Source organism: Pseudophryne corroboree, chromosome 3, assembly GCF_028390025.1.
Source record: "Pseudophryne corroboree isolate aPseCor3 chromosome 3, aPseCor3.hap2, whole genome shotgun sequence".
Classification (NCBI taxonomy): Eukaryota; Metazoa; Chordata; class Amphibia; order Anura; family Myobatrachidae; genus Pseudophryne; species Pseudophryne corroboree.
Genome location: NC_086446.1, coordinates 742428396 through 742452398, shown reverse-complemented (window position 1 = coordinate 742452398; position 24003 = coordinate 742428396). Strand labels below are relative to the sequence as shown.

Below are 24003 nucleotides of genomic sequence, written 5' to 3'. Positions count from 1 at the left end.
TCCGTAGTGGATGCTGGGGTTCCTGAAAGGACCATGGGGAATAGCGGCTCCGCAGGAGACAGGGCACAAAAAAGTAAAGCTTTACTAGGTCAGGTGGTGTGCACTGGCTCCTCCCCCTATGACCCTCCTCCAGACTCCAGTTAGGTACTGTGCCCGGACGAGCATACACAATAAGGGAGGCATTTTGAATCCCGGGTAAGACTCATACCAGCCACACCAATCACACCGTACAACTTGTGATCTAAACCCAGTTAACAGTATGACAACAGAAAGGGCCTCTTAAAGATGGCTCCTTAACAATAACCCGAATTAGTTAACAATAACTATGTACAAGTATTGCAGATAATCCGCACTTGGGATGGGCGCCCAGCATCCACTACGGACTCCGAGAAATAGAATTATCGGTAAGTAAATTCTTATTTTCTCTATCGTCCTAAGTGGATGCTGGGGTTCCTGAAAGGACCATGGGGATTATACCAAAGCTCCCAAACGGGCGGGAGAGTGCGGATGACTCTGCAGCACCGAATGAGAGAACTCCAGGTCCTCCTTTGCCAGGGTATCAAATTTGTAAAATTTTACAAACGTGTTCTCCCCCGACCACGTAGCTGCTCGGCAGAGTTGTAATGCCGAGACCCCTCGGGCAGCCGCCCAAGATGAGCCCACCTTCCTTGTGGAGTGGGCTTTTACAGTTTTAGGCTGTGGCAGGCCTGCCACAGAATGTGCAAGTTGAATTGTGTTACAAATCCAACGAGCAATCGACTGCTTAGAAGCAGGTGCGCCCAACTTGTTGGGTGCATACAATATAAACAGCGAGTCAGATTTTCTGACTCCAGCCGTCCTTGCAATGTATATTTTTAAGGCTCTGACAACGTCCAACAACTTGGAGTCCTCCAAGTCGCTAGTGGCCGCAGGCACCACAATAGGTTGGTTCAGATGAAATGCTGATACCACTTTAGGGAGAAAATGCGGACGAGTCCGCAGTTCTGCCCTATCCGAATGGAAGATTAGATAAGGACTTTTATAAGATAAAGCCGCCAATTCAGATACTCTCCTGGCAGAGGCCAGGGCTAGTAACATAGTCACTTTCAATGTGAGATATTTCAAATCCACCTTTTTCAATGGTTCAAACCAATGGGATTTGAGGAAATCTAAAACTACATTTAGATCCCACGGTGCCACCGGAGGCCCCACAGGAGGCTGTATATGCAGTACTCCCTTGACAAAAGTCTGGACCTCAGGGACAGAGGCCAATTCTTTTTGGAAGAATATTGACAGGGCCGAAATTTGAACCTTAATGGATCCCAATTTGAGACCCATAGATAATCCTGATTGCAGGAAATGTAGGAAACGACCCAGTTGGAATTCCTCCGTCGGAACCCTCCGATCCTCGCACCACGCTACATATTTTCGCCAAATGCGGTGATAATGTTTCACGGTGACTTCCTTCCGTGCCTTAATCAAGGTAGGAATGACTTCTTCTGGAATGCCTTTCCCTTTTAGGATCTGGCGTTCAACCGCCATGCCGTCAAACGCAGCCGCGGTAAGTCTTGAAAAAGACAGGGACCCTGCTGTAGCAGGTCCCTTCTCAGAGGTAGAGGCCACGGTTCGTCCGTGAGCATCTCTTGAAGTTCCGGATACCAAGTCCTTCTCGGCCAATCCGGAACCACTAGTATTGTTCTTACTCTTCTTTGCCGTATGATCTTCAATACCTTTGGTATGAGCGGCAGAGGAGGAAACACATACACTGACTGGTACACCCAAGGAGTTACCAGTGCGTCCACAGCTATTGCCTGTGGATCTCTTGACCTGGCGCAATATTTGTCCAGTTTCTTGTGGAGGCGAGACGCCATCATGTCTACAATTGGTCTTTCCCAACGGTCTATTAACATGTTGAAGACTTCTGGATGTAGACCCCACTCTCCCGGATGAAGATCGTGTCTGCTGAGGAAGTCTGCTTCCCAGTTGTCCACGCCCGGGATGAACACTGCTGACAGTGCTATCACGTGATTCTCCGCCCAGCGAAGAATCTTGGCAGCTTCTGCCATTGCACTCCTGCTTCTTGTGCCGCCCTGCCTGTTTACATGGGCGACCGCCGTGATGTTGTCCGACTGAATCAACACCGGCTTTCCTTGCAGGAGAAGTTCCGCCTGGCTTAGAGCATTGTAGATTGCTCTTAGTTCCAGAATGTTTATGTGAAGAGACTTTTCCAGACTCGTCCATACTCCCTGGAAGTTTCTTCCTTGTGTGACTGCTCCCCAGCCTCTCAGGCTGGCGTCCGTGGTCACCAGGATCCAATCCTGAATGCCGAATCTGCGGCCTTCTAATAGGTGAGCCTTCTGCAACCACCACAGAAGTGACACCCTTGTCTTTGGTGACAGGGTTATTCGCAGGTGCATCTGCAGATGCGACCCTGACCATTTGTCCAACAGATCCCTTTGGAATATTCTTGCATGGAATCTGCCGAATGGAATTGCTTCGTAAGAAGCCACCATTTTTCCCAGGACTCTTGTGCATTGATGTACTGACACTTTTCCTGGTTTTAGGAGGTTCCTGACCAGATCGGATAACTCCTTGGCTTTTCCCTCTGGAAGGAAAACCTTTTTCTGAACCGTGTCCAGAATCATTCCTAGGAACAGCAGACGAGTTGTCGGGATTAAATGGGATTTTGGATATTCAGAATCCACCCGTGTTGTCTTAGCACCTCTTGAGATAGTGCTAAAGCTGTCTCCAGCTGTTCTCTGGACCTTGCCCTTATTAGGAGATCGTCCAAGTATGGGATAACTAATACGCCTTTTCTTCGAAGAAGAATCATCATCTCGGCCATTACCTTGGTAAAGACCCGAGGCGCCGTGGACAATCCGAACGGCAGCGTCTGAAACTGATAGTGACAGTTTTGAACAATGAACCTGAGGTACCCCTGGTGTGCGGGGTAAATCGGAACGTGTAGATACGCATCCTTGATGTCCAAGGATACCATAAAGTCCCCTTCTTCCAGGTTCGCTATCACTGCTCTGAGTGACTCCATCTTGAACTTGAACTTTTTTATGTAGAGGTTCAAGGACTTCAGATTTAGAATAGGCCTTACCGAGCCATCCGGCTTCGGTACCACAAATAGAGTGGAATAATACCCCTTTCCTTGTTGTAATAGGGGTACTTTGACTATCACCTGCTGAGCGTACAGCTTGTGAATGGCTTCCAACACCCTCTCCCTTTCGGAAGAGACGGTTGGTAAGGCAGACTTCAGGAAACGATGAGGAGGATCCGTCTCTAATTCCAACCTGTACCCCTGAGATATTATCTGCAGGATCCAGGGGTCTACCTGCGAGTGAGCCCACTGCGCGCTGTAATTTTTGAGACGGCCCCCCACTGTCCCCGAGTCCGCTTGAGAGGCCCCAGCGTCATGCTGAGGTTTTTGCAGGAGCCGGGGAGGGCTTCTGTTCCTGGGAAGGAGCTGCCTGTTGGTGTCTCTTCCCTCTTCCTCTGCCTCGTGGCAGGTACGACAAGCCCTTTGCTCTCTTATTTTTGTAGGAGCGAAAAGGCTGCGGTTGAAAGGTCGGTGCCTTTCTCTGTTGGGGAGTGACTTGAGGTAAAAAAGTGGATTTCCCGGCAGTAGCCGTGGCCACCAAGTCTGATAGACCAACTCCAAATAACTCCTCCCCTTTATACGGCAAAACCTCCATGTGACGTTTTGAATCCGCATCGCCTGTCCACTGTCGTGTCCATAAGGCTCTTCTGGCTGAAATGGACATAGCACTCACCCGAGATGCCAGTGTGCAAATATCCCTCTGTGCATCACGCATATAGATAAATGCATCCTTTATTTGTTCTAACGACAGTAAAACATTGTCCCTATCTAGGGTATCAATATTTTCAATCAGGGATTCTGACCAAACTACTCCAGCACTGCACATCCAGGCAGTTGCTATAGCTGGTCGTAGTATAACACCTGCATGTGTGTATATATTCTTTTGAATAACTTCCATCTTTCTATCTGATGGATCCTTAAGTGCGGCCGTCTCAGGAGAGGGTAACGCCACTTGTTTGGATAAGCGTGTGAGCGCCTTGTCCACCTTAGGGGGTGTTTCCCAGCGCGCCCTAACCTCTGGCGGGAAAGGGTATAATGCCAATAACTTTTTTGAAATTATCAACTTTTTATCAGGAGCAACCCACGCTTCATCACACACGTCATTTAATTCTTCTGATTCAGGAAAAACTGTTTGTAGTTTTTTCACACCATACATAATACCCTGTTTTACGGTATCTGTAGTATCAGCTAAATGTAACGTCTCCTTCATTGCCAAAATCATATAACGTGTGGCCCTACTGGAAAATACGTTTGAATTTCTACCGTCGTCACTGGAATCAGTGCCCGTGTCTGGGTCTGTGTCGACCGACTGAGGCAAAGGGCGTTTTACAGCCCCTGACGGTGTTTGAGGCGCCTGGACAGGCATTAATTGATTGTCCGGCCGCCTCATGTCCTCAACTGACTGTTTAAGGGAAGATAAACCATCACGTAATTCCACAAATAAAGGCATCCATTCTGGTGTCGACCCCCTGGGGGGTGACATCTGCATATTTGGCAATTGCTCCGCCTCCACACCAATATCGTCCTCATACATGTCGACACCACGTACCGACACACACCGCAAACTCACAGGGAATGCTCTAATGAAGACAGGACCCACTAGCCCTTTTGGGGAGACAGAGGGAGAGTCTGCCAGCACACACCACAAAGCGCTATATATACAAGGGATATCCTTATATTAAGTGCTCCCTTATAGCTGCTTTAATATATATATATATAGCCATTAATGTGCCCCCCCTCTCTGTTTTACCCTGTTTCTGTAGTGCAGTGCAGGGGAGAGACCTGGGAGCCGTTCTGACCAGCGGAGCTGTGACAGAAAATGGCGCCGTGTGCTGAGGAGATAGGCCCCGCCCCTTTTTCGGCGGGTTCTTCTCCCGCTATTTTTCCAGTCAGGCAGGGGTTAAATATCTCCATATAGCCCCTATGGGCTATATGTGAGGTATTTTTAGCCTTGTATAAGGTTTATATTTGCCTCTCAGAGCGCCCCCCCCCAGCGCTCTGCACCCTCAGTGACTGCCCAGTGAAGTGTGCTGAGAGGAAAATGGCGCACAGCTGCAGTGCTGTGCGCTACCTTATGAAGACTGAGGAGTCTTCAGCCGCCGGTTTCCGGACCTCTTCACGCTTCAGCATCTGCAAGGGGGTCGGCGGCGCGGCTCCGGGACCGGACTCCACGGCTGGGCCTGTGTTCGATCCCTCTGGAGCTAATGGTGTCCAGTAGCCAAGCAGCAAATCCACTCTGCATGCAGGTGAGTTTACTACTTTCCCCCTAAGTCCCACGTTGCAGTGATCCTGTTGCCAGCAGGACTCACTGTAAAGAAAAAAACCTAAACTAAACTTTCTCTAAGCAGCTCTTTAGGAGAGCCACCTAGATTGCACCCTTCTCGTTCGGGCACAAAATCTAACTGGAGTCTGGAGGAGGGTCATAGGGGGAGGAGCCAGTGCACACCACCTGACCTAGTAAAGCTTTACTTTTTTGTGCCCTGTCTCCTGCGGAGCCGCTATTCCCCATGGTCCTTTCAGGAACCCCAGCATCCACTTAGGACGATAGAGAAAATAATAATACTCTGCTGCAGTCATGCCAAACAGCCCCTCTTGGCACGCCGGGTCCTGTGAGAGACTGTTAGCGTTTGGCGTCTTTTTTGTTTGAAATCAATCTTAGCAGCCTACATCTTCCCTAGTGACACCACCGCCATCTGCACCCACAGTACAGGAACGGACTTACCATGTGCAGCACACACAGATGGCCATTCTCTGCGGTAAAACACGTGTAGGTGTCGCCAATCTTCTCCAGCAGCGTCACGCACGAGATGATTAATGGAGCAAAGAGCGTATTGATGCTGTCACCAAAGGACGGAGACTAGGAGCAGTAAATGGATACGTGTCACGCGGAAGCATCACATTTATACAAATACGGATAAATACAGGAAAAACACAATTTAACTTACAGACAGATTGTAAGAAAAAACTCTTTCTGATGGTTCAATGTATATAAACTTTGTTTAAATGCACAAAAGTATTACAAACACTGTATAAAATGACCTTCAGGCTAGGTGTATAATGTGCATATGAAACATAAATGCATTCTGTGTAACAGCTTGGGCCCCATCCCCAAGATCTCTCATTATGGTACGCAAATATTCCAAAGTACGGAAAGATCGGATATCCCAAATACTTCTGGTCCCAAGCATTTTGTATATGGGAGACTCAACCTTTATATACTCTATATGCCGAACCCACATTATGGTCACCTTACCTGCAGAAGCTCATCAGAAGCAGAGAAACGACTGTGAAGAATCCTTTCAAACGCTTCATCAGCCCAGCAGAAGAGGACTTCTGCCCCCTCCGAGACAATAAGAACACATTTCATCTGCCAAAGACACACACACACACATATTATAGTACATGAACAGGAAAATCTCCCTCCATGGAATAAATGATGTATCCATGACTTTAAGGGGGTGATGCGATTAAATGGGAATGTGCAATTATCGGAAATGTCACATCACAGCCAGTAACATCGGTACTTTGTCCTCGTAAGCCATAATGGTGAGCGATGTTGAGAGCACCGTATATGGAGGATACGTGGGCAGCCGAACATCGTGGCGAGTCACTAGGATTTCAAATACCCAATTTGGAGAGCTAACGACGCTGGGTGTTTGAATCCCATATGATGGGGCGACATGTCTGGGGCAAGTCATGTGTACTATGTAAGACATAAATTTAGAGATTAGCAGTTAGATATACTCATATGGTGTATCTAACCCACAATACAGGCCGGATAGGACAAATCTTGAGACACTGCACGCATGGGTAATGGGCTCCAATGGTTCTCCATGAAGATTTTCACTTACCGTTTAATTCCTGGAAGTTTTCCTCTACTCCTTTAGGAAATAATGAATATTATGCCGCAGTCTCCTAGGTCCACGGTGCACAACGTGCAGAACTAATCTCCTCCCTTCACCTGTGACAGATGGAAGATGATTAACCCACAATAGACATTTGTACAATATCGGACATTCCATCTTTATTATCGTACATGAGTAAGAGGCCGTAGTGCTCCGCAGTAGTGAAGAACAGTATATACATAATACAGGTGTATACTATATAAGATAGGTAAATAAATGCAGACATGATAACAAAGATTACGGAGGGCCCTGCTCATGACAGTTTGCATTCTAATAGGAATGGACACAGCTGAAACAAGAGGAGTACGTGAAAAAGTTTAGTGGCAGCAGGCAGTAGGGTTGGAAATCACCTAGTACTGAAGGTGAGTAGTCAGGACAAAAAAAACTGAAAAGAAGTGAGAAAGGCAGTGAAGAAGTCAAGGAATAAGGAAAACAGACCTGGGGTTAACAAATGACAACAACGTGAAGGTGGAGAGGAGAAAGAAAAAGAAAAGAGGAGATAGTGTATGAATTGGAAGGTGCAGCTTGGAGAAAGTAGAATGCTGACTACACCGTCTTGTTTTCTCCCGGTTCTGGCTGAGGGAGAGGACACAATAGGGGAGAGCTGCAGGGGTGCAATGAAATGTTTGGTTTTTTTTTCTTCGTTTCTCAGTAAAAGTAAGAATTGTTGTGACTACTCCTTACACAACAACGGATGCCAGACTCCGACCATGACCTGCGCTGCAAGCACCTGCTCCACTGTGACCTCTTGCTGCTCATTCCCGTGTATTTAGGCTGTCTCCTAGGTGCACCTGTGCAAATAGAGGCACCAAAATGTGGCACATGCTCGCCAGATTATGCAACATGCCAGGAATCTCTGCCAGGTACTCGGCATCATACGTAGCAATCTGGAAAGTTACAGTCACATTGGATAACATGGACCAGGCATTCCTGGCTGGGGGACTAAACGCTCCTTGTTACCTGTTGATCACACGGAAGCAGCAGCGGTACACTAGTACGGTAATGCAGCAGGAGGCGTTGGATATAAGTAGACGCCTCCTGCTCGCAGTAGGGATCTGTGCTACGTCCGAGGATGCAGCGTCTAATCGCCTGCGATACCATCAGCTGACTGCGTGACCCTTGGTATTGCACAAGCCAGCTGCCGCAGATCCAACAGAGGCCAGGAAATCCCCAACTTCTGACAGAAATCCTGGCCTGGTCACCCCCGATACAGAGACACCAACGAGAAACGGCTGATCTGCTTCAGACATTGCAGAACATGCGCAGTAAGGGGCCGGCGCATACGCAAAGTACAGATGATTGGTACTTTGCGGCAGGAGCCTCAGCCCAATCCACATCTGAATCAAGCCCTAAATGCGCATTCACCCATATGCAGAATTGTAGCTTCTTGCAGTGCAAACGCCAACTATCCGTACACTTCCCCTGCTTCTAGTAATCATGGCAGACATGGTGCAAGTGATACCTGGGAAACCACACATTGTACAGCCAGCAGCACCCTCACCGAGTTATACGCAGGTGGCACACAGTATAACACCGACACCTCCACAGCCACCAGACACACAGTATAACACCGACACCTCCACAGCCACACACACAGTATAACACCGACACCTACACAGCCACACACACAGTATAACACCGACACCTCCACAGCCACACACACAGTATAACACCGACACCTCCGCAGCCACACGGGCCAGACACACAGTATAACACTGAGACCTCCACAGCCACACACACACAGTATAACACAGAGACATCCGCAGCCACACACACACACACAGTATAACACCGAGACCTCCGCAGCCACACACACACCAGACACACAATATAACACCGACACCTCCGCAGCCACACACACCAGACACAGTATAAGACCGAGACCTCTGCAGACACACACACCAGACACACAGTATAACACCGAGACCTCCGCAGCCACACACACACACACACCACACAGTATAACACCGACACCTCCGCAGCCACACACACCAGACACACACTATAACGCAGAGACCTCCGCAGCCACACACACCAGACACACAGTATAACGCCGAGACCTTCCAGCCACACACACCAGACACACAGTATAACACCGACACCTCCACAGCCACACACACCAGGCACACAGTATAACACAGAGACCTCCTCAGCAACACACACCAGGCACACAGTATAACACAGAGACCTCCGCAGCCACACACACACCAGACACACAATATAACACCGACACCTCCGCAGCCACACACACCAGGCACACAGTATAACACGACACCTCCGCAGCCACACACACCAGACACACAGTATAAGACCGAGACCTCTGCAGACACACACACCAGACACACAGTATAACACAGAGACCTCCTCAGCCACACACACCAGACACACAGTATAACACCGAGACCTCCGCAGCCACACACACACCAGACACACAATATAACACCGACACCTCCGCAGCCACACACACCAGACACACAGTATAAGACCGAGACCTCTGCAGACACACACACCAGACACACAGTATAACACCGAGACCTCCGCAGCCACACACACACACACCACACAGTATAACACCGACACCTCCGCAGCCACACACACCAGACACACACTATAACGCAGAGACCTCCGCAGCCACACACACACACACACACACCACACAGTATAACACCGACACCTCCGCAGCCACACACACCAGACACACACTATAACGCAGAGACCTCCGCAGCCACACACACCAGACACACAGTATAACGCCGAGACCTTTCAGCCACACACACCAGACACACAGTATAACACCGACACCTCCTCAGCCACACACACCAGACACACAGTATAACACGAGACCTCCGCAGCCACACACACCAGACACACAGTATAACGCCGAGACCTTACAGCCACACACACCAGACACACAGTATAACACCGACACCTCCACAGCCACACACACCAGACACACAGTATAACACCTCCACAGCCACACACACCAGACACACAGTATAACACCGACACCTCCGCAGCCATACACACCAGACACACAGTATAACGCCGAGACCTTTCAGCCACACACACCAGACACACAGTATAACACCGACACCTCCGCAGCCACACACACCAGGCACACAGTATAACACCGAGACCTCCGCAGCCACACACACCAGGCACACAGTATAACACGAGACCTCCGCAGCCACACACACCAGACACACAGTATAACACCGACACCTCCACAGCCACACACACCAGACACACAGTATAACACCGACACCTCCGCAGCCACACACACCAGACACACAGTATAACGCCGAGACCTTTCAGCCACACACACCAGACACACAGTATAACACCGACACCTCCACAGCCACACACACAGTATAACACCGACACCTCCACAGCCACACACACCAGACACACAGTATAACGCCGAGACCTCCGCAGCCACACACACCAGGCACACAGTATAACACGAGACCTCCGCAGCCACACACACCAGGCACACAGTATAACACGAGACCTCCGCAGCCACACACACCAGACTCACAGTATAAGACCGAGACCTCCGCAGCCACACACACCAGGCACACAGTATAACACCGACACCTCCACAGCCACACACACCAGACACAGTATAACACCGAGATCTCCGCAGCCACACACACCAGGCACACAGTATAACGCCGACACCTCCGCAGCCACACACACCAGACACACAGTATAACACGAGACCTCCGCAGCCACACACACCAGGCACACAGTATAACGCCGACACCTCCGCAGCCACACACACCAGACACACAGTATAACGCCGAGACCTTTCAGCCACACACACCAGGCACACAGTATAACGCCGAGACCTTTCAGCCACACACACCAGACACAGTATAACACGAGACCTCCGCAGCCACACACACCAGGCACACAGTATAACACCGAGACCTCCGCAGCCACACACACCAGGCACACAGTATAACACGAGACCTCCGCAGCCACACACACCAGACACACAGTATAACACCGACACCTCCTCAGCCACACACACCAGACACACAGTATAACACGAGACCTCCGCAGCCACACACACCAGGCACACAGTATAACGCCGAGACCTTTCAGCCACACACACCAGGCACACAGTATAAGACCGAGACCTCCGCAGCCACACACACCAGACACACAGTATAACGCCGAGGGTTCCGGTATGAATGGTCGACCATGTTATGGTCGACAGTCATTAGGTCGACCACCATTGGTCGACATTGACACATGAAAATGGTCGACACATGAAAAGGTCGACATGAGTTTTTTGTTGTTTTTTGCGTAAAGTGACTGGGAACCCCAATTAGTGCACCGCGTCCGCTCGCCATGCTTCGGGCATGGTGCCTTCGCTTGGCACAGATTACCGTTGCAATCGTAGTCCACGTGGATCGTAAAGTATGGAAAAGTTCCCCAAAAGAAAAAAAAGTAAAAAAAACTCATGTTGACCTTTTCATGTGTCGACCATTTTCATGTGTCGTCCATGTCGACCATGTCAATGTCAACCAATAGTGGCCGACCTAATGACTGTCGACCATAACATGGTCGACCATGTGAACGGATACCAACGCCGACACCTCAGCAGCCACACACACACACCAGACACAGTATAACACGAGACCTCCGCAGCCACACACACCAGGCACACAGTATAACACCGACACCTCCGCAGCCACACACCAGGCACACAGTAAAACACCGAGACCTCCGCAGCCACACACACCAGGCACACAGTATAACAGAAACCTTTCAGTCACACAAACACAGTATAACGCCGAGACCTTTCAGCCACAAACACCAGACACAGTATAAGACCAAGACCAGAGCCGGCCCTAACCAATATGATGCCCTAGGCAAGATTTTGGCTGGTGCCCCCTAGCACCACCGCTGGTTCTGCCTCTGACCTTGCACCTCTTTCCCAGCACCATCACCCCTCACCCATAGCAGTCCTTGTACCCCCTATATTTTATATAGGAACAGTTTGCACATTTGGCGCACAGCCCAAAAAGGGGCATCTTCTTGCTGGGAAGGGGCATGGCCACACAATAGTAACCCCAATTCCAATTACGCCACACAGTACTGCAACTTTATTCACATTTTATCTTGCGATAGTGTCCATAATTCATATTACATCCCACAGTAGTATCACTTTACCATATAAACGTTACTCCTCACAGTAGAGCCACTTATTCACATTACATCACACTGAATTGCTCCTTATTCACATTACACCACACCTTATTGCTCTTTATTCACATTAGATGACACAGTAGTGCCCTTTCTATATGCAACGCCACATAGTAGAGCACCTTATACACATAATGCCACACATTGGTAATGCATTTATACACAATTCCACACAGTAATGCCCCTTACACATATGAGATACATTCATGTCCTTATAAACATAATGCACCTTACACATTATGACAACCTTCATTAATGTCCCTTACACATATGCCGCACATTATTAATGCCCTTATACACATAATGACACACACAGTGCCCCCTACACATTTGCTGCACATATTAGTGCCCCTATACACATAATGACACAATACAGTAGTACCCTGTTACACATATGCCGCACATTATTAATGCCCTTATACACATAATGACACACATAGTGCCCCTTACACATATGTTGCACATTATTAATGCATTTTTACATGACACACATAATGCTCCTTACACATATTCTGAACACTACTGCACAACCAACCCACTCACATGCACACAGCAATCACACTTCCACTAACACTGTGACCTCTGCCTCTGCTTGGATACAGATGTGTCCTCACAAATTTTGCATCAATGCTAACGTCGGGCACCTTTTTTTTTTTTATGAAAATGCATCTTATTTGCATTGCTATGTGGCTAGGATGCACAAGCAGCTTCTGCTGATTAAACTGATATGCAGCATGCCAATATACTGTGTGAGACTGTGGCTGTATCTGCATATGAAATGCTACATACAGAATATATGCATGTCGCATATCATTTTAATCAGCAGAAGCTGATGATGCCCCTAGGCATATCAAATGCCCTAGGCAATTGCCTAGTTTGCCTATGGCCAACTCTGACCGAGACCTCCGCAGCCACACACACCAGGCACACAGTATAACACCGACACCTCCGCAGCCACACACACCAGACACACAGTATAACACGAGACCTCCGCAGCCACACACACAGTATAACACCGAGACCTCCGCAGCCACACACACACCATACAGTATAACACAGAGACCTCTGCAGCCACACACACCAGGCACACAGTATAACACGACACCTCCGCAGCAACACACACACCAGACACACAGTATAACACTGACACCCCCGCAGCCACACACACCAGGCACAGAGTATAACACCGACACCTCCGCAGCCACACACACCAAGCACACAGTATAACACAGAGACCTCCGCAGCCATACACACCAGACACACAGTATAACGCCGAGACCTTTCAGCCACACACACCAGACACACAGTATAACACCGAGACCTCTGCAGCCACACACACCAACACACAGTATAACACAGAGACCTCTGCAGCCACACACACCAGGCACACAGTAGAATACCGACACCTCCGCAGCCACACACCAGACACACAGTATAACACCGAGACCTCCGCAGCCACACACACACCATACAGTATAACACCGAGACCTCCGCAGCCACACACACCAGGCACACAGTATAACACGACACCTCCGCAGCCACACACACACCAGACACACAGTATAACACTGACACCTCCGCAGCCACACACACCAGGCACAGAGTATAACACCGACACCTCCGCAGCCACACACACCAAGCACACAGTATAACACCGAGACCTCCGCAGCCAAACACACAGTATAACGCAGAGACCTTTCAGCCACACACACCAGACACACAGTATAACGCCGAGACCTCCGCAGCCACACACACCAGGCACACAGTATAACACGACACCTCCGCAGCCACACACACACCAGACACACAGTATAACACTGACACCTCCGCAGCCACACACACCAAGCACACAGTATAACACCGAGACCTCCGCAGCCAAACACACAGTATAACGCCGAGACCTTTCAGCCACACACACCAGACACACAGTATAACGCCGAGACCTTTCAGCCACACACACCAGGCACACAGTATAACACGACACCTCCGCAGCCACACACACACCAGACACACAGTATAACACTGACACCTCCGCAGCCACACACACCAGGCACAGAGTATAACACCGACACCTCCGCAGCCACACACACCAAGCACACAGTATAACACTGACACCTCCGCAGCCACACACCAAGCACACAGTATAACACCGAGACCTCCGCAGCCATACACACCAGACACACAGTATAACGCCGAGACCTTTCAGCCACACACACCAGACACACAGTATAACGCCGAGACCTCCGCAGCCACACACACCAGGCACACAGTAGAACAACGACACCTCCGCAGCCACACACACCAACACACAGTATAACACAGAGACCTCCGCAGCCACACACACACCATACAGTATAACACCGAGACCTCCGCAGCCACACACACCAGGCACACAGTATAACACGACACCTCCGCAGCCACACACACACCAGACACACAGTATAACACTGACACCTCCGCAGCCACACACACCAGGCACAGAGTATAACAACCGACACCTCTGCAGCCACACACACAGTATAACACGAGACCTCCGCAGCCACACACACCAGACACACAGTATAACAACCGACACCTCTGCAGCCACACACACCAAGCACACAGTATAACACCGAGACCTCCGCAGCCATACACACAGTATAACGCCGAGACCTTTCAGCCACACACACCAGACACACAGTATAACGCCGAGACCTCCGCAGCCATACACACCAGACACACAGTATAACGCCTAGACCTTTCAGCCATACACACCAGACACACAGTATAACGCCGAGACCTTTCAGCCACACACACCAGACACACAGTATAACACCGAGACCTCCGCAGCCACACACACACACACACACACCAGACACACAATAAAACACCGAGACCTCTGCAGCCACACACACACACCAGACACACAGTTTAACACCGAGACCTCTGCAGCCACACACACCAGGCACACAGTATAACACCGAGACCTCTGCAGCCACACACACCAGGCACACAGTATAAGACCGAGACCTCTGCAGACACACACACCAGACACACAATAAAACACCGAGACCTCCGCAGCCACACACACACACCAGACACACAATAAAACACCGACACCTCTGCAGCCACACACACCAGACACACAGTTTAACTCCGAGACCTCTGCAGCCACACACACCAGGCACACAGTATAAGACCGACACCTCTGCAGACACACACACCAGACACACAATATAACACCGAGACCTCCGCAGCCACACACACCAGGCACACAGTATAACACGACACCTCCGCAGCCACACACAGTATAAGACCGAGACCTCCGCAGCCACACAGTAGAACACCGACACCTCTGCAGCCACACACACCAGGCACACAGTTTACCACCGAGACCTCCGCAGCCACACACACCAGACACACAGTATAAGACCGACACCTCTGCAGCCACACACACCAGGCACACAGTATAACACGACACCTCTGCAGCCACACACACCAGGCACACAGTATAACACCGACACCTCTGCAGCCACACACACCAAGCACACAGTATAACACCGAGACCTCCGCAGCCATACACACCAGACACACAGTATAACGCCGAGACCTTTCAGCCACACACACCAGACACACAGTATAACGCCGAGACCTCCGCAGCCATACACACCAGACACACAGTATAACGCCGAGACCTTTCAGCCACACACACCAGACACACAGTATAACACCGAGACCTCCGCAGCCACACACACACACACCAGACACACAATAAAACACCGACACCTCCACAGCCACACACACACCAGACACACAGTTTAACACCGAGACCTCTGCAGCCACACACACCAGGCACACAGTATAACACGACACCTCCGCAGCCACACACAGTATAAGACCGAGACCTCCGCAGCCACACAGTATAAGACCGAGACCTCCGCAGCCACACAGTATAACACCGAGACCTCCGCAGCCATACACACAGTATAACGCCGAGAACTTTCAGCCACACACACCAGACACACAGTATAACACCGAGACCTCCACAGCCACACACACCAGGCACACAGTATAACATCGAGACCTCCGCAGCCACACACAGTATAAGACCGAGACCTCCGCAGCCACACAGTATAACACCGACACCTCTGCAGCCACACACACCAGGCACAGAGTATAACACCGACACCTCCGCAGCCATACACACCAGACACACAGTATAATGCCGAGACCTTTCAGCCACACACACCAGACACACAGTACAGGTTGAGTATCCCTTATCCAAAATGCTTGGGACCAGAGGTATTTTGGATATGGGATTTTTCCGTATTTTGGAATAATTGCATACCATAATGAGATATCATGGTGATGGGACCCAGGTCTAAGCACAGAATGTATTTATGTTTCACATACACCTTATACACACAGTCTGAAGGTCATTTTAGCCAATATTTTTTATAACTTTGTGCATTAAACAAAGTGTGTCTACATTTACACAATTCATTTATGTTTCATATACACCTTATATACACAGCCTAAAGGTCATTTAATACAATATTTTTAATAACTTTGTGTATTAAACAAAGTTTGTGTACATTGAGACATCAAAAAACAAAAGTTTCACTATCTCACTCTCACTCAAAAAAGTCCGTATTTCGGAATATTCCGTATTTTGGATATTTGGATATGGGATACTCAACCTGTATAACGCCGAGACCTTTCAACCACACACACCAGATACAGTATAACACGAGACCTCCGCAGCCACACACACCAGGCACACAGTATAACACCGACACCTCTGCAGCCACACACACCAGACACACAGTATAACACCGACAACTCCGCAGCCACACACACCAGAAACACAGTATAACGCCGAGACCTTTCAGCCACACACACCGGACACACAGTATAACGCCGACACCTCCGCAGCCATACACACCAGACACACAGTATAACACCGACACCTCCACAGCCACACACACCAGACACACAGTATAACACCGACACCTCCGCAGCCACACACACAGTATAACACCGACACCTCCGCAGCCATACACACCAGATACAGTATAACACGAGACTTCCGCAGCCACACACACCAGGCACACAGTATAACACCGACACCTCCGCAGCCACACACACCAGAAACACAGTATAACGCCAAGACCTTTCAGCCACACACACCAGACACACAGTATAACGCCGACACCTGCGCAGCCACACACACCAGATACAGTATAACACGAGACCTCCGCAGCCACACACACCAGACACACAGTATAACGCCGACACCTGCGCAGCCACACACACCAGAAACACAGTATAACGCCGACACCTCCGCAGCCACACACACCAGACACACAGTATAACACCGACACCTCCGCAGCCACACACACCAGAAACACAGTATAACGCCGAGACCTTTCAGCCACACACACCAGACACACAGTATAACACCGACACCTCCACAGCCACACACACCAGGCACACAGTATAACACAGAGACCTCTGCAGACACACACACCAGGCACACAGTATAACGCCGAGATCTCCGCAGCCACACACACCAGACACACAGTATAACACAGAGACCTCTGCAGACACACACACCAGACACACAGTATAACACAGAGACCTCTGCAGACACACACACCAGTCACAGTATAACACCGACACCTTTCAGCCACACACACCAGACACACAGTATAACACCGAGACCTTTCAGCCACACACACCAGGCACACAGTATAACGCCGACACCTCCGCAGCCACACACACCAGGCACACAGTATAACACCGACACCTCCACAGCCACACACACCAGGCACACAGTATAACACAGAGACCTCCGCAGCCACACACACCAGACACACAGTATAACACGAGACCTCCGCAGCCACACACACCAGACACACAGTATAACACGAGACCTCCGCAGCCACACACACCAGACAAACAGTATAACGCCAAGACCTTTCAGCCACACACACAGTATAACACCGAGACCTCTGCAGCCACACACACCAGGCAAGTCTGCAGAACATATGGTGCAGCGCAGGACATAGTTACCCTAAGTGCAATTATATCAGGGATTGTGTAGAATCTGGGACAGTGTCTCTGCATCATTTACCATCAGCAGCTGAGACATTATAGAGCAGTATCAGTGCAGGACAGGGCAGCAGTAATGCAGAGAGTAGCACCTGGTTAGTAATGGTCAGAGTGTAAGAGAGCATGAGACATACCTAGATCTCCACCTCTGGAACACTGCAGCAGAGTCTTGTGTGTGTCCTGCTGCTGCCACACTTCCTGCACTCAGACATGTGATGCACATACCAGCGTCATGTGATCTGAACCCATTGGGAGGAGGAGGGAAGTGTGTGCAGTGCAATCACTGGCACAGCTTGTGCTGTATACGTCTCTGTATACGTCTGTACAGCTGCAGCATGCACATCATCACTGCACTATCTGCGTGTCACATAAGGGGGAGATGTATAAGACCTGCTAAAGAGATAAAGATATTGCCCAATGCAACCACCCAGCTTCTGTCATTTTCTAGATTGTGCTGCTGGATAAATGATAGCAGGAAGCTAACTGGTAACCTTCTGTACTTTCTCTCTTTAGAAGCAGGTTTGACACACCCACCTCTCAGTGGAGAGAGAGCAATAGAGTCCCAGCCAATCAGCTCCTAACTGTCATGTAAGATGCTGTGTTTGAAAATTGACAGGAGCTGGTTGTGACCCCCCAGAGATGAAATCGGGAGGCATGGTTTGCTATCACGTCATCCACACAAAGCCACACCCCATTTCCATGAGGCTACGCCCGTTTTCCTGGACACAGCTTCACTGCGCAGAAGTCCAAACTCCCACTTCATCAATGTTGGGAGGTATGCATCCCCCCCCTCTGAGTGGGACACTGGGGCCCGTGGGTGGGACAGCAGGACAGTCCCAGAAAAACGGGACTGTCCTGTGAAAATCGGGACAGTTGGGGCGGTATGCATAATGAACACACCTGCCAGCCTTCTATTCTCACATAATACATTTGTATCACACATATGCATCATCATGGCCTGGTACAGAGCTACTGTAGGAACAAATATAAAAAAGGACGATAAAATAAGTAATTTGCACCTGGGCAAAACCATGCAGCGCTATAGGTGGGGCAGATACAAAGGCCTGATTCAGAGGTGGACGTACCACCCATCAACAGTGACTGGGAGGTGGCTTACTGCATACACACAGATGGCCTGTCTTATGGGCGTGTTATGGGCGTGTCGCGGGTGTGTCATTGAAAGTGGTTGTGTTGAGTTGGCAACAAGCGCGTAACTATGGTTGGTGCACAGTGTGCCATTTTTATGGGGCCCAGAGGCTTAGGGGGCATGGACCTAGGTTATAAAGTTGCATATCAATTTCCCAGATATGCCAGCCTGGTTCATTGCCCAGCCTGAGCTGTGTGACATTACATTGTCAGTGAGTGTGCAGTGGATGTTACCGACATTGGAGCGGATAATTAAATTTACCCCACTCCCCTTACCCTCTGGGGTTCTCAGCTAGAGCTAACCCCCCTTAGTGCCTAACCCTTAACCACCCCCCCCCCCTTCCGAGCCCTATCCCTAACAGTGCCCCTGATACTTACCTTTGGGATGGCAGCTGTCGGTCTTCCGACGCCAGTCTCCTGAGTGGTGACGGGATCCGAAGGCTGGGTCAGATGGAGGCTGATGAGGACGATTGCTCGTGTACCCGGCGCATTCACAGTGCGCAGGAAGAGCGTCAACACCAACAAGATGGTCCCTATCTCCAGCTCTAAGCACATCGCCGAGATCGTGGGAAGGCAGAGTGAGTTCCCCAGGGCTCTGCAGGCAGGGGGGACTATAAGAGGGATTCCTGGAATGGAGATTAAAAAGAGGGACCACTAATGGAACAATGAGGACTAAAAGGAGGAATCACTCATAGGGACAATGGGGACTAAAAGTAGGGGACCATAAAGGGACATCGACGTGCCCAGTCACCCATACAGCGCAGGGATGAGGACAGTACCAGATGCATCTGGCAGCACAGGATGCTGAGGTGTAGTTTTGGGATACAAATGACTGTGGGCTGCTGCATGTTATTCTATTTTAATTTTAACAGGTTTTAATCCCCTCCTTCCCCTGGCGTAATGAGTGTAAGGGGATCTACCTGGCATAATGTGTGTAAAGGACTCTTCCTGGCGTAATGTGTATAAGGGTCTGTACCTGGCGTAATGTGTGTAAGGGGATCTACCTGGCATAATGTGTGTAAGGGTCTGTACCTGGCGTAATGTGTGTAAGGGGATGTACCTTGTGTAATGTGTGTAAGGGGCTGTACCTGGCGTAATGTGTGTAAGGGGATGTACCTGGCGTAATGTGTGTAAGGGGATCTACCTGGCGTAATGTGTGTAAGGGGATCTACCTGGCATAATGTGTGTAAGGGGCTGTACTTGGCATAATGTGTGTAAGGGGCTGTACCTGGCGTAATGTGTGTAAGGGGCTGTACCTGGCGTAATGTGTGTAAGGGGCTGTACCTGGCGTAATGTGTGTAAGGGGCTGTACCTGGCGTAATGTGTGTAAGGGGCTGTACCTGGCATAATGTGTGTAAGGGGCTGTACCTGGCGTAATGTGTGTAAGGGGCTGTACCTGGCGTAATGTGTATAAGGGTCTGTACCTGGCGTAATGTATGTAAGGGGATCTACCTGGCATAATGTGTGTAAGGGTCTGTACCTGGCGTAATGTGTGTAAGGGGATGTACCTGGTGTAATGTGTGTAAGGGGCTGTACCTGGCGTAATGTGTGTAAGGGGATGTACCTGGTGTAATGTGTGTAAGGGGATCTACCTGGCGTAATGTGTGTAAGGGGATCTACCTGGCATAATGTGTGTAAGGGGCTGTACTTGGCATAATGTGTGTAAGGGTCTGTACCTGGTGTAATGTGTGTAAGGGTCTCTACCTGGCATAATGTGTGTAAGAGACTCTACCTGGCGTAATGTGTGTAAGGGACTCTTCTGTAGTGTAATGTGTATATGCGGCACTACTGTATGTTGTGATTTGAATAACGGACACTACTGTGAATGTAATGTGAATTGGTACTATTATGTGGCCACGCCCCTTCCCCGTGAAGCCACACACCTATATTTTTTGCGCACGCTTCGGCGCACACTCTCCCTATTTTGGATACGGGGGGAGGGGGCACGAATTCTCTTTCTGGCACAGGGCACCAAAATGTCTAGTTACGGCTCTGTCTATGTGTATATGTATGTGTGTGTGTGTGTGTGTGTGGGCATAATGTGTATAAGTGGCACTTCAGGTAGATGTATCATAAAGCATACATCATTCTTTAACTATTCAAACCCGCTTCATCGCATTATCGTGGTGAAGTGGGTACATACTTCGCCAGCATATATTAACATGCTTGCTGCCGATATTGGAGTGCGTTAGCTCACCTCTCCGGTGATACGCGTCCCCCAATATCAACTTTCTTCGGCGGCTGCACCAATAGTGCGCATACACCATAACACTCGCTCCCTCGGCCTGCTCACTGGGCCAGAACTCACAAGGAGCCCAAAGCCGGCAGCTGCTGCAGGGGGCATTATGTATAAGCGGCACCACTACTGGGGGCATTATGTGTGTAAGCAACACTATTACTAGAGGAATTATGTGTATAAGCAGCACTCCTATTGGGGGCATTATGTGATTAAGCGGCACGACTACTGGGGACATTATGTGTATAAGCGCTACTACTACTGGGTGCATTATGTGTATAAGCGGGACTACTACTGGGGACATTATGTGTATAAGCGGCACTACTACTGGGGGCATTATGTGAATAAGCAGCACTACTACTGGGGCATTATGTGGATAAGCAGCACTAGTATGTGCAGTGTAATGTGAATGAGATTGTGCTGCTATATGGTGTAATTTGTGTGTACTGTGTGGCCACGCCCCTTCCTTGAGAGCCCACACCTTTTTTTCAACGCACGCTGTCCCCTTATAAAGTATGGGAGGGCGGAAATTTATATTTTGCAGGAGGGCGCCGAACACCCTAGCACCGGCCCTGCTCTTCAGTACAGTATGTTGCTGTGTGGAGCCCACAAAGTTTGATTACGCCCCTGGTTGGATAGTATGCTCTATACATAGGACAGACAGTGTATAGAAGCACTCCGATTATCGTCCCATTGCTCCTCCTCTTCTGCAGTATATGGCCAGTTTAACTCTGAATCAGGACTCAAATGTCAGTTTCCATAGTACAGTACTGGCTGAGTGTACATACTCTGTGAATTCATTTCACATACTGACCAGTAGATGGAGCCAAAGGACTGAGAATAGTGATGAGTTTTTGCACACTACATTAGATTAGAGCAGTGTTTCCCAACCTCAGTCCTCAAGGCACACTAACAGTCCTGGTTTTAGTGATATCCAGGCTTGAACACAGGTGACTTAATTAGTACCTCAGTTATTTTGATTTAACCATCTGTGCTGAAGCCTGGATATCACTAAAACCTGCACTGTTGGTGTGCCTTGAGGACCGCGGTTGGGAATGCCTGGATTAGAGTATGGTAATGAGCTGGGGATACGGTCATTAGGTCGACACCACTTAGGTCGACAGTCATTAGGTCGACCACTATTGGTTGACATGCATTAGGTCGACAGGGTCACCAGATCGACATGGTCATTATGTCGACATGTGCTAGGTCGACCGTTCAAAAGGTCGACGTGAGTTTTTTTTGGACAACTTCATACTTTACGATCCACGTGGACTACGATTGAGAACGGCAACCTGTGGCGAGCGCAGTGGTAGTGGAGTGAGGCACCATGCCTGAAGCTCGCTCGCCATGCGAGGGGACACGGTGCACTAATTGGGGTTCCCGGAAACTTTACGAAGAAAGCGACACCAAAAAAGTTAAATAACTCATGCCGACCTTTTGACCTGTCGACCTAATGACCATGTCGACCTAGTGACCCTGTCGACCTAATGCATGTCGACCAATAGGACTGTCGACCTAAGTTGTGTCGACCCAACGACCCATACCCATGTGTTGTATATAAATTGTACACTAAGTGTATTGCGTTTCTAGTTACAGAGCATCTAGGAGTATTATTCATTCCTTACTACCCCATTCCAGATGCACAATCACGGATTATTCCGTCACATAATCCTGTCATTACAGCACACTAAGGATTGTGTCAGGCACTATATTCACTTGTGTGGTATAAATATGTTTAATTACTACACATTGTGTATCTACTGTATATCTAGATGTGGGAGTGTATAAAACTTGCACCCCCTTGCAGCTGCCCCTCCCCCTCCACCCCCCGTACATGGTATTTTATTATCAGCATTTTCATCTTTTAATTCCACTTTATAATATGGTTTTAGTAATTATAAACAAAACCCACATCACCTTTATTAAATCTTTGTAGCACACATTCGTAAAACGAAGGGTTACACAGCTCCTACATCATATGCAAATGCAGGGGGGTTAGTGGCTCAAATTATGACAACAATAGCAATGTGAGAGCCGCAGCCACAGCATGCAGTTTAAGGGACAGAGCAGAGCTGATGCACATGCCCAGTGGCAGCAGCTACTTCTACCAAGTTTGCTGTGTGTGTGGATCTGAGTCCTCAATCAGTGACCTGGACCAGAGAGTAGCTACTAGGAAGAAGAGACAGGAGCCTTACCATGAGGTGGGAGAATGTGTGCTTAGAAAGTGCAGTACTGGTTCTATTATATTTGTGTATTTATTTATTATGGTATGTTTAACCTTTTCCTGACCACTTATTAATATTATTTAAATATGTTTG

At 49.3% G+C, this 24003-nt stretch overlaps 1 protein-coding gene across 4 annotated transcripts in view; it reads right to left on the bottom strand.

The window, feature by feature from the left end:
- Positions 1 to 24003, bottom strand: part of HPS1 (HPS1 biogenesis of lysosomal organelles complex 3 subunit 1) — a 95575-nt gene that overhangs the window by 42498 nt on the left and 29074 nt on the right. The window contains exons 1-4 of one of the 4 annotated variants that reach the window (XM_063962279.1): positions 18435 to 18803; positions 6937 to 7046; positions 6339 to 6452; positions 5808 to 5942 (exon numbers count right to left, since the gene is read on the bottom strand). In XM_063962279.1, the coding sequence (XP_063818349.1) occupies positions 5808 to 5942; positions 6339 to 6452 (249 nt within the window). In that variant the 5' untranslated portion in view covers positions 6937 to 7046; positions 18435 to 18803. Of the gene's footprint in view, positions 1 to 5807; positions 5943 to 6338; positions 6453 to 6936; positions 7047 to 18322; positions 18343 to 18434; positions 18804 to 24003 lie in introns of those variants that run through there. The other 3 variants (XM_063962276.1, XM_063962277.1, XM_063962278.1) reach the window with 3 other exon arrangements.